The sequence below is a fragment of the Bombina bombina genome, chromosome 1 (genome assembly GCF_027579735.1).
Source record: "Bombina bombina isolate aBomBom1 chromosome 1, aBomBom1.pri, whole genome shotgun sequence".
NCBI classification, from domain to species: domain Eukaryota; kingdom Metazoa; phylum Chordata; class Amphibia; order Anura; family Bombinatoridae; genus Bombina; species Bombina bombina.
The window spans coordinates 1,222,570,984-1,222,583,622 of record NC_069499.1 but is presented as its reverse complement, the minus strand read 5'-3'; the positions used below and the strand labels follow the sequence as shown (position 1 = coordinate 1,222,583,622).

Below are 12,639 nucleotides of genomic sequence, written 5' to 3'. Positions count from 1 at the left end.
AGCCCCCCCCCCCCAAATAAAAAAAAACCCTAGCCTAAACTAAACTACCAATAGCCCTTAAAAGGGCCTTTTGCGGGGCATTGCCCCAAAGTAATCAGCTCTGTAAAAAAAAAATACAAACAACCCCCAACAGTAAAACCCACCACCCACACAACCAACCCACCAAATAAAATACTAGCTAAAAAAACCTAAGCTCCCCATTACCCTGAAAAGGGCATTTGGATGGGCATTGCCCTTAAAAGGGCAGTTAGCTCTTTTGCCGCCCAAACCCTAATCTAAAAAATAAAACCCACCTAATACACCCTTAAAAAAACCTAACACTAACCCCCTGAAGATCGACTTATCGGTAGACGTCTTCATCCAAGCCGGACAAAGTGGTCCTCCAGACGGGCAGAAGTCTTCATCCAAGCTGGTCAGAAGTGATCCTCCAGACGGGCAGAAGTCTTCATTCGACGACTAAAACAGAATGAAGGTACCTTTAAGTGACGTGTTCTTATCAGCCAATAGAATGCAAGCTCAATCCTATTGGCTGATTGGATCAGCCAATAGGATTGAACTTTAATTCCGATTGGCTGATAGAATTCTATCAGCAAATCGGAATCTAAGGGACGCCATCTTGGATGACGTCACTTAAAGGTACCTTCATTCTGTTTTAGTCATCGGATGAAGAGGATGCTCCGCGTCGGATGTCTTGAAGATGGACCTGCTCCGCGCCGGAAGAATGAAGATAGAAGATGCCATCTGGATGAAGACTTCTGCCTGTCTGGAGGACCACTTCTGCCCGGCTTGGATGAAGACTTCTGCCCGTCTGGAGGACCACTTCGCCCGGCTTGGATGAAAACGTCTTCTGGTAAGTCGATCTTCAGGGGGTTAGTGTTAGTTTTTTTTAAGGGTGTATTGGGTGGATTTTAGTTTTTAGATTAGGGTTTGGGCGGCAAAAGAGCTAACTGCCCTTTTAAGGGCAATGCCCATCCAAATGCCCTTTTCAGGGCAATGGAGAGCTTAGGTTTTTTTAGCTAGTATTTTATTTAGGGGGTTGGTTGTATGGGTGGTGGGTTTTACTGTTGGGGGGGTTCTTGTGTTTTTTTACAGGTAAAAGAGCTGATTACTTTGGGGCAATGCCCCACAAAAGGCCCTTTTAAGGGCTATTGGTAGTTTAGTTTATTCTAGGTTTTTTTTATTTTGGGGGGCTTTTTTATTTTAATAGGGCTATTAGATTAGGTGTAATTAGTTTAAATTTCTGTAATTTGTTTATTATTTTCTGTAATTTAGTGGTTTTTTTTGTACTTTAGCTAATTTAATTTAGGTAATTGTATTTCATTTAGTTAATTTATTTATAGTGTAGTGTTAGGTGTTAGTGTAACTTAGGTTAGGTTTTATTTTACAGGTAAATTTGTATTTATTTTAGCTAGGTAGTTAGTAAATAGTTACTAACTATTTAGTAACTATTCTACCTTGTTAAAATAAATACAAACTTGCCTGTAAAATAAAAAAAAAATCCTAAGGTAGCTACTATTAGTTATATTGTAGCTAGCTTAGGGTTTATTTTACAGGTAAGTATTTAGTTTTAAATAATTTAGTTAATGATAGGAATATTTATTTAGATTTATTTAAATTATATTTCGTTTAGGGGGTGTTAGGTTTAGGGTTAGACTTAGGTTTAGGGGTTAATAATTTTAATATAGTGGCGGCAACGTTGGGCCAGCAGATTAGGGGTTAATAAGTGTAGGAAGGTGGCGGCGACATTGGGGGTGGCAGATTAGTGGTTAATAAATATAATGTAAGTGGCAGCGATGTTGGGGGGCAGCAGATTTGGGGTTCATAAATATAATGTAGGTGGCGGCGGTTTCTGGAGCGGCATATTAGGGGTTAATAATTTTATTATAGTATTTGCGATGCGGGAGGACCTCAGTTTCGGGGTTAATAGGTTGTTTATGGGTGTTAGTGTACTTTTTAGCACTTTAGTAATGAGTTTTATGTTACGGCGTTGTACCATAAAACTCATAACTACTGACTTTTAAATGCGTTAGGACTCTTGACAGGGTAGGGTGTACCACTCACTTTTTGGCCTCCCAGGACAGACTCATAATATCAGCACTATGGAAGTCCCATAGAAAAAAGACTTTACAAAGTTTACGTAAGTCGTTTTGCGGTAAGGCCAAAGAAGTGTGCGGTACACCTAAACCTTCAAAACTCGTAATACCAGCAGGCATAAAAAAGCAGCGTTAGGACCTCTTAACGCTGCTTTTTTTACCCTAATACGCAACTCGTAATCTAGCCGTATATCATCTGCTAAGATTTTATATAATTCACTAGGAATCTGATCTGGTTCAGCAGCTTTATTAGTAGCGGCTTTCTTAATAGCATTTTCCACCTCCTTTTTGGTTATTGGAGCATTCAACTCATCCAGTTTTTCTTTTTCTAGAATAGGGAGTCGTATTTTTTCCCAGAATTTATTTTTTGTTTTAACATTTATTTCTGAATGTGCATATAATTCTTGAAAATATTTATAGATATAATTACTTATTTCTTTATTAATCGTGGTTCTACCTGATGATGTTTTCATGGCTTCGATCATAGATCTCTTTTTTTTTTTTTAGATTTTGTTAAATTAGCAAGATGTTTACCTGACTTGCCTCCATGTCGAAAAAAGAAAAACCTTGATTTAAGATCATCTTGTACAACTTTTTGAGCTAGATTTCTGGTATATCTCCCAAAGTTTTTTAGATGGGTCACTTATATAGGAATTGTAGGTGTTGCGAAGATGATTAGCTAACTTAATATCTCTAGTAATGTATTTACGTTTTTGCAGGACCAGGTATGCTTCAATCTCCCCCCCCCCCTTATAACTGCTTTAAAGCTTTCCCAGAGTGTTTCCACACCAATTTCTGGTGTTGAGTTAATATAAATAAATTCTAACCATTTTATTTTATGCCAGGTTTTGAATTGTGTATTTGAAGCAAGATATCTTGGGAAGAAGAATCTATTAAAATTCCTCTCGTGTGGGATCTTAATTTTAATATTTAGTGTAATGATTGCGTGATCTGTAATAATTTCCTGGATATCAGCATGTATATCAAAAGTCATTTATTTTTTACTAATTAAAAAAATAGTCTATTCTAGACATAGTTTGATGGGCATGAGATTCACAGGAAAATTTCTTTAAATCAGGGTTTTGTATCCGCCAAATGTCTTTAACATGTAATAAATTTTTTAAAGTTTTTAAACAGTTTGGCGTGCTGTTTATTGTCTTTATTCAGAGAGGGTTTAAGTCTATCTAACGTAGGATAATCTGTTGGGTTGAAATCTCCTGCAATAATTAAATTGCCAGAGAAAAAAGGCAACAACTTCGCTTGTAATGTTTCCCAAATTTTTTTTAATCTTTTTTATTAGGTCCATAAATATTGCAAAATGTTAATATAATTCCCCCCACTACAATCTGTATAATTAAATATCTTTCCTCTATGTCCATTTCGACACTAATAATTTCATAGTGGAGGTTCTTGTTAAATAGAAAGGCTACTCCCTTTTTCCTACCAGAGCAAGAAGTACCCACCACTTCACCAACCCAACCAGTTTTTAATTTAACCAATTTGATTTCTTTTAAATATGTCTCCTGTAAGCATGCTATGTCTATTCTATGCCATTTTAATTGTGTTAACACTTTTTTCCTTAACTGGTAGATTTGATTTTCAGGAAATTTTCATTATTTAATTTTATGTGTAACTCCTTATTGTTAACAGATTTGTGGTTTTGTCTCCAAGAACAATAATAATGGCAAAGTGGGGTTGTAAGACTGGGCGAGCAGTATTGTTTTTACTAATACAGACTAGATCCTGTTATTCAAGTGCAAAACTATATTTCCACTACTTGGTAGCATGTTGTTATTTTTACCAATGGTGAGGAGAGTTGGGTGTGGCTGTTGATCAAGAATATTGAAACTATATGTCACTTCTTTTACAGGATTCAAGTGAGCAGATTCTGACTGCATTTATCTGGTTCAACATGGTAAGATTCAGAGGCTCATCGGTAGCCTAGGGACATCTGCTTTCTCTGAGTATCTGTAGGGATATCAATTCCAGTGAATGTTAATATTGTGTCTGCTGATGAACATCATTATGTAATTTATTTGAAAATAAGAATAACTTCCTGTAACTGTAGACCAGATTTATTGTACTGTGAAGTTGGCTTTCTCTAACATAAACATATGGTTCTGAAAGAGTGGCAGTAGACAAAGGGGGAATATATAAACATATAGGTCTAGATTACAAGTCTAGCGCAGTGGTTAGTGTCACGCCTGCCCTTGCACAATCAATAACACACTATTGGAAATTACAGGTTAACCAATTTTAACTATTGCTGATTTTATATAGCGCAAGCTATGCTTTCAATGGATGTCGCAAAGCCAAAGTAGCATGCTCATTGCTCTGGTATTACAAGTGGTCAGATAGGTTTTGAGCCTATGCACAATCCTTTCTTTTCAAACACTTTTGAAAATCTGGTATTAACTGTAATCATTTGCTGCTGTGCTTTCAAATGCAGCTTAAAATGCTTTAGAAATATCAGAAAACTTTAAGTAACTACCTGAATTGATTTTTTTGCTTGATCATCTCAGCACATTCCCATTATCTGACATAAATCATTTTAATACAGGCTCTCATAGAAATGTATTATGCATTATGAATCCACACTAGCTGAGTACTGCAGAGCACACCATACTAACGCTTGCGCAATAAATATTAACCATCCACTTATAAAAGCAATGCAAAAATGCAATCATTATTTATTACTGACACTCAATATATTGCATGTTAGTGGTGTTAATGCTCCATAGCATTTGTATTTTTGCACTACAAATATATTCCACATCATAGTGTATACAAGATATCACATTGTATGAGAAAATAAAAAATAAGTTTATAAAACCCTATTTTGGCACATTTAAAAAATATATTTTGCAGTTAAGCTTATATGTGCCATGTTATAAAACTAATTAAGATATGGGGGCTGCTTTATCAATGCTTCAACTGATAATAAGCTGTAATTCCCTGTCAAATTAGACGCAAAGTTTATCCGTCGTAGTTAACAAAGCGTCAGGATCGTCAAATGTTGAAATCTGTGATGTAATACAGTATACGCTCCCGTGATATCAATCCAACGCAGATTAATGCTTGTGTTATTCGAGCAGAATACTGATCATCCGCCATCACATTCGACTCTATTTGAACCTCTTGCCAATTTATCAAACATTCAACAGGCATGCTAGCATCTATTCCGACGCAGTGTACCTATAGTTCAAACCGCCACCCTTGAGGCCGCGAATGCCATAGAAATCAATGGGAGTCTGAAAACACAGAAAGGTTAAGTTCGATGCTGCAAGACAATAAAGCACATTAGATAATAAAAGTAAATTAGAAACTTTATTTAAATTGTACTCTTTCTAAATCATTAGACAAAATATGGGTTTCATGTCCTTTTAAGTAGATTTTATTTAGCCCTTATTACTAAATAAAATGAAGTAGTGAGATGTTACCCTACTTATGGATTATGTTACATCTTTGTCTCTCATTACAAAGCAATGCGACAATATTATTGCTTCAAATTTGGTGCAGAATATTTCTTCAAACTTGGTGCACTAGTAGATATAGGAATAAAAATCCATGAAATAAATACTTTACATAATATATAACTTCCTTTTTTGTATAAATCTATTTGCACCATGTTTAATGCATGTAATTCAAGTCCCACTCTCCACTTTGCACCAAATCTGACGCAACACTTTTCGCACCAAATTATATGCAATACTCAAACTCCTAAACAACCCATTGGTAAATGCATAATCACATGATTAATGAAATCAGCCAATCTGATTAAAATATACATTTTCTACTATCACTAACGAATCAAATTGCTTTATACTTGAGTCATTGATCACTCATCAGAACTTTTAAGTGCCATTTGTTACATTGGCCTCTAGTTATCAAGCTGTCAACCGCAAATACACTGGAATTCCGCAGCGTATTTGTGGCGAGGCTGATTCTGTGTAGTTATCAAGCCCTACAGCCTGGCAAAAGTAGAATATAGTGACGTAACATACGATCCGCCAGACTCAGTCCGACACAGATCAATGGTTATGTCACTACAGATGTTCAGAACGCAAGTTCGGCACAATCTGACTACTTTTGGTAGTTATCAAATACCTACCAGGTACGCTCGCCACTATTCCGGGCCAGCGTACCTGGTTTTCAAACCGCCACCCTGGAGGCGGCGGATGCCATAGGAATCAATGGGAGTCTGACAGCAGCGAAAGCTCATGTTCGCTGCTGCCCGATATCCCATTGATTTCTATGGGAACATCTGCACCTAACACCCTAAAATGTACCCTGAGTCTAAACACCCCTAATCTGCCCCCCCTACACCACTGCCACCTACTTTATACTTATTAACCCCTAAACCGCCACTCCCAGACCCCGCCGCCACTATAATAAATATCTGAACCCCTAAACTGCCGCTCCCGGACCCCGCCGCCACCTACATTATAACTATTAACCCCTAATCTACCGCCCCCTATACCGCCGCCACCTACATAAAGTTATTAACCCCTATCCTGCCGATCCCGGACCCCACCGCAAATAAATTAATTGTTTAACCCCTAAACCGCCGCACCTGGACCCCGCCGCCACCTACATTAAATTTATTAACCCCTATCCTGCCCCCCCTACACCGCCGCCACCTACAGTACATTGATTAACCCCTAATCTACCCCCCTACACCGCCGCCACTATATTAAATGAATTAACCCCAAAACCTAAGTCTAACCCTAACCCTAACACCCCCCTAACTTAAATATTATTTAAATTAATCTAAATAAATATTCCTATCATTAAATAAATTAATCCTATTTAAAACTAAATACTTACCTATAAAATAAACCCTAAAATAGCTACAATATAATTAATAATTACATTGTAGATATTTTAGGGTTTATTATTATTTTACAGGCAAGTTTTTATTTATTTTAACTAGGTACAATAGCTATTAAATAGTTAATAACTATTTAATAGCTACCTAGTTAAAATAATTACAAAATTACCTGTAAAATAAATCCTAACCTAAGTTACAAAATTACCTGTAAAATAAATCCTAACCTAAGTTACAAATACACCTAACACTACACTATCAATAAATTAATTAAATAAATTACCTACAATGATCTGAAATAAAATACAATTAAATAAACTAAACTATATTACAAAAAATAAAAAATATTACAAGAAGTTTAATCTAATTACACCTAATCTAAGCCCCCTAATAAAATAAAAAAGCCCCCCAAAATAATAAAATTCCCTACCCTAAACTAAATTACAAAAGTAATCAGCTCTTTTACCAGTCCTTAAAAGGGCCTTTTGCGGGGCATTGCCCCAAATAATCAGCTCTTTTACATGTAAAACAAAAGCAATGCAATACCCCCCCCAACATTACAACCCACCACCCACACACCCCTACTCTAAAACCCACCCAATACCCCCTTAAATAAACCTAACACTAACCCATTGAAGAAGATCACCCTACCTTAAGCTGTCTTCACCCAACCGGACCGAACTCTTCATCCGATGCGGGCACAAGTGGTCCTCCAGCCAGGCAGAAGTCTTCATCCGATCGGGGCAGAAGAGCTCCTCCATCCGGCAGAAATCTTCATCCAAGCGGCATCTTCTATCTTCATCCTTGCGAGGATGAGCGGCTCCATCTTGAAGACCTCTGGCGCGGAACATCCTCCTTGGCCAACGACTACCCGACAAATGACTGGTCCTTTAAATTAAGTCATCCAAGATGGCGTCCCTCAATTTCCGATTGGCTGATATGATTCTATCAGCCAATCGGAATTAAGGTAGGAAAAATCTGATTGGCTGATGTAATCAGCCAATCGGATTGAACTTCAATCTGATTGGCTGATTAAATCAACCATTCGGATTTTTCCTACCTTAATTCCGATTGGCTGATAGAATCCTATCAGCCAATCGGAATTCGAGGGACGCCATCTTGGATGACATCATTTAAAGGACCAGTCATTCGTCAGGTAGTCGTCGGCCAAGGAGGATGTTCCACGCAGGAGGTCTTCAAGATGGAGCCGCTCATCGCCGCAAGGATGAAGATAGAAGATGACGCTTGGATGAAGATTTCTGCCGGATGGAGGACCTCTTCTGCCCCGATCGGATGAAGACTTCTGCCGGTCCGGATGTCCTCTTCTGCCACATCGGATGACCATTGGTGCCCGGCTGGGTGAACACGGCTCAAGGTAGGGTGATCTTCAATGGGGTAGTGTTAGGTTTATTTAAGGGGGGATCGGGTGAGTTTTAGAATAGGGGTGTGTGGGTGGTGGGTTGTAATGTTGGGGGGTATTGTATTGCTTTTTTTTACAGGTAAAAGAGCTGATTACTTTGGGGCAATGCACCGCAAAAGGCCCGTTTAAGGGCTGTTAAAAGAGCTGATTACTTTTGTAATTTAGTTTAGGGTAGGGATTTTTATTATTTTGATGGGCTTTTTTATTTTATTAGGGGTCTTAGATTAGGTGTAATTAGATTAAACTTCTTGTAATATTTTTTTATTTTTTGTAATTTAGTGGGGTTTTTTTGTAATATAGTTTAGTTTATTTAATTGTATTTTATTTTAGATCATTGTAGGTAATTTATTTAATTAATTTATTGATAGTGTAGTGTTAGGTGTATTTATAACTTAGGTAAGGATTTATTTTACAGGTAATTTTGTAATTATTTAAACTAGGTAGCTATTAAATAGTTATTAACTCTTTAATAGCTATTGTACCTAGTTAAAATAAATACAAACTTGCCTGTAAAATAAAAACAAACCCTAAAATAGCTACAATGTAATTATTAATTATATTGTAGCTATCTTAGGCCTAGATTTGGAGTTTGGCGTTAGCCGTGAAAACCAGCGTTAGAGGCTCCTAACGCTGGTTTTAGGCTACCGCCGGTATTTGGAGTCACTCAAAATAGGGTCTAACGCTCACTTTTCAGCCGCGACTTTTCCATACCGCAGATCCCCTTACGTAAATTGCGTATCCTATCTTTTCAATGGGATCTTTCTAACTCTGGTATTTAGAGTCGTGTCTGAAGTGAGCGTTAGACATCTAACGACAAAACTCCAGCCGCAGGAAAAAAGTCAGTAGTTAAGAGCTTTCTGGGCTAACGCCGGTTTATAAAGCTCTTAACTACTGTGCTCTAAAGTACACTAACACCCATAAACTACCTATGTACCCCTAAACCGAGGTCCCCCCACATCGCCGACACTCTATTAAATTTTTTTAACCCCTAATCTGCCGACCGCCAACTACGTTATCCTTATGTACTTCTAATCTGCTGCCCCTAACACCGCCGACCCCTGTATTATATTTATTAACCCCTAACCTGCCCCCCACAACGTCGCCTCCACCTACCTACACTTATTAACCCCTAATCTGCCGACCGCAAAGCGCCGCCACCCACGTTATCCTTATGTACCCCTAATCTGCTGCCCCTAACACCGCCGACCCCTATATTATATTTATTAACCCCTAATCTGCCCCCCACAACGTCGCCTCCACCTGCCTACACTTATTAACCCCTAATATGCCGACCGGAGCTCACCGCTATTCTAATAAATGTATTAACCCCTAAAGCTAAGTCTAACCCTAACACTAACACCCCCCTAAGTTAAATATAATTTACATCTAACGAAATTAATTAACTCTTATTAAATAAATTATTCCTATTTAAAGATAAATACTTACCTGTAAAATAAATCCTAATATAGCTACAATATAAATTATAATTATATTATAGCTATTTTAGGATTTATATTTATTTTACAGGTAACTTTGTATTTATTTTAACCAGGTACAATAGCTATTAAATAGTTAAGAACTATTTAATAGCTACCTAGTTAAAATAATTACAAAATTACCTGTAAAATAAATCCTAACCTAAGTTACAATTAAACCTAACACTACACTATCAATAAATTAATTAAATAAACTACCTACAATTATCTACAATTAACCTAACACTACACTATCAATAAATTAATTAAATACAATTCCTACAAATAAATACAATTAAATAAACTAGCTAAAGTACAAAAATTAAAAAAGAACTAAGTTACAAAAAATAAAAAAATATTTACAAACATAATAAAAATATTACAACAATTTTAATCTAATTACACCTACTCTAAGCCCCCTAATAAAATAACAAAGCCCCCCAAAATAAAAAAATGCCCTACCCTATTCTAAATTACTAAAGTTCAAAGCTCTTTTACCTTACCAGCCCTGAACAGGGCCCTTTGCGGGGCATGCCCCAAAGAATTCAGCTCTTTTGCCTGTAAAAAAAAACATACAATACCCCCCCCCAACATTACAACCCACCACCCACATACCCCTAATCTAACCCAAACCCCCCTTAAATAAACCTAACACTAAGCCCCTGAAGATCTTCCTACCTTATCTTCACCCTGCCAGGTTCACCGATCCGTCCTGAAGAGCTCCTCCGATGTCCTGATCCAAGCCCAAGCGGGGGGTTGAAGAGGTCCATGATCCGGCTGAAGTCTTCATCCAAGCGGGAGCTGAAGAGGTCCATGATCCGGATGAAGTCTTCATCCAAGCGGGAGCTGAAGAGGTCCATGATCCGGATGAAGTCTTCTATCAACGGCATCTTCAATCTTCTTTCTTCCGGATCCATCTTGCAGACCTCCGACGCGGAACATCCTCTTCTCCCGACGCCTACTAGCCGAATGACGGTTCCTTTAAGGGACGTCATCCAAGATGGCGTCCCTCGAATTCCGATTGGCTGATAGGATTCTATCAGCCAATCGGAATTAAGGTAGGAATATTCTGATTGGCTGATGGAATCAGCCAATCAGAATCAAGTTCAATCCGATTGGCTGATCCAATCAGCCAATCAGATTGAGCTTGCATTCTATTGGCTATTCCTACCTTAATTCCGATTGGCTGATAGAATCCTATCAGCCAATCGGAATTCAAGGGACGCCATCTTGGATGACGTCCCTTAAAGGAACCGTCATTCGGCTAGTAGGTGTCGGGAGAAGAGGATGTTCCGCGTCGGAGGTCTGCAAGATGGATCCGGAAGAAAGAAGATTGAAGATGCCGTTGATAGAAGACTTCATTCGGATCATGGACCTCTTCAGCTCCCGCTTGGATGAAGACTTCATCCGGATCATGGACCTCTTCAGCTCCCGCTTGGATGAAGACTTCAGCCGGATCATGGACCTCTTCAGCCCCCCGCTTGGGTTTGGATCAGGACATCGGAGGAGCTCTTTAGGACGGATCGGTGAACCTGACAGGGTGAAGATAAGGTAGGAAGATCTTCAGGGGCTTAGTGTTAGGTTTATTTAAGGGGGGTTTGGGTTAGATTAGGGGTATGTGGGTGGTGGGTTGTAATGTTGGGGGGGGGTATTGTATTTTTTTTTTACAGGCAAAAGAGCTGAATTCTTTGGGGCATGCCCCGCAAAGGGCCCTGTTCAGGGCTGGTAAGGTAAAAGAGCTTTGAACTTTAGTAATTTAGAATAGGGTAGGGCATTTTTTTATTTTGGGGGGCTTTGTTATTTTATTAGGGGGCTTAGAGTAGGTGTAATTAGTTTAAAATTGTTGTAATATTTTTATTATGTTTGTAAATATTTTTTTATTTTTTGTAACTTAGTTCTTTTTTAATTTTTGTACTTTAGCTAGTTTATTTAATTGTATTTATTTGTAGGAATTGTATTTAATTAATTTATTGATAGTGTAGTGTTAGGTTAATTGTAGGTAATTGTAGGTAGTTTATTTAATTAATTTATTGATAGTGTAGTGTTAGGTTTAATTGTAACTTAGGTTAGGATTTATTTTACAGGTAATTTTGTAATTATTTTAACTATTTTAGCTATTAAATAGTTCTTAACTATTTAATAGCTATTGTACCTGGTTAAAATAACTACAAAGTTACCTGTAAAATAAATATAAATCCTAAAATAGCTATAATATAATTATAATTTATATTGTAGCTATATTAGGATTCATTTTACAGGTAAGTATTTATCTTTAAATAGGAATAATTTATTTAATAAGAGTTAATTAATTTCGTTAGATGTAAATTATATTTAATTTAGGAGGGTGTTAGTGTTAGGGTTAGACTTAGCTTTAGGGGTTAATACATTTATTAGAATAGCTGTGAGCTCCAGTCGGCAGATTAGGGGTTAATAATTGAAGTTAGGTGTCGGTGATGTTAGGGAGGGCAGATTAGGGGTTAATACTATTTATTATAGGGTTAGTGAGGCGGATTAGGGGTTAATAACTTTATTATAGTATCGCTCAGGTCCGGTCGGCAGATTAGGGGTTAATAAGTGTAGGCAGGTGGAGGAAACGTTGTGGGGGGCAGATTAGGGGTTAATAAATATAATATAGGGGTCGGCGATGTTAGGGCAGCAGATTAGGGGTACATAGGGATAATGTAAATAGCGGCGGTTTACGGAGCGGCAGATTAGGGGTTAATAATAATATGCAGGGGTCAGCGATAGCGGGGGCGGCAGATTAGGGGTTAATAAGTGTAAGGTTAGGGGTGTTTAGACTCGGGGTACATGTTAGAGTGTTAG

General features: G+C 37.7%; 1 protein-coding gene across 2 annotated transcripts in view; it reads left to right on the top strand.

Moving 5' to 3' along the window:
- LOC128647604 (5-hydroxytryptamine receptor 3A-like) overlaps window positions 1-12,639 on the top strand; it is a 124,280-nt gene that overhangs the window by 39,101 nt on the left and 72,540 nt on the right. For both annotated transcript variants that reach the window (XM_053700367.1, XM_053700361.1), the window contains exon 3: window positions 3,964-4,008. In XM_053700367.1, the coding sequence (XP_053556342.1) occupies window positions 3,964-4,008 (45 nt within the window). The remainder of the gene's footprint in view (window positions 1-3,963; window positions 4,009-12,639) is intronic.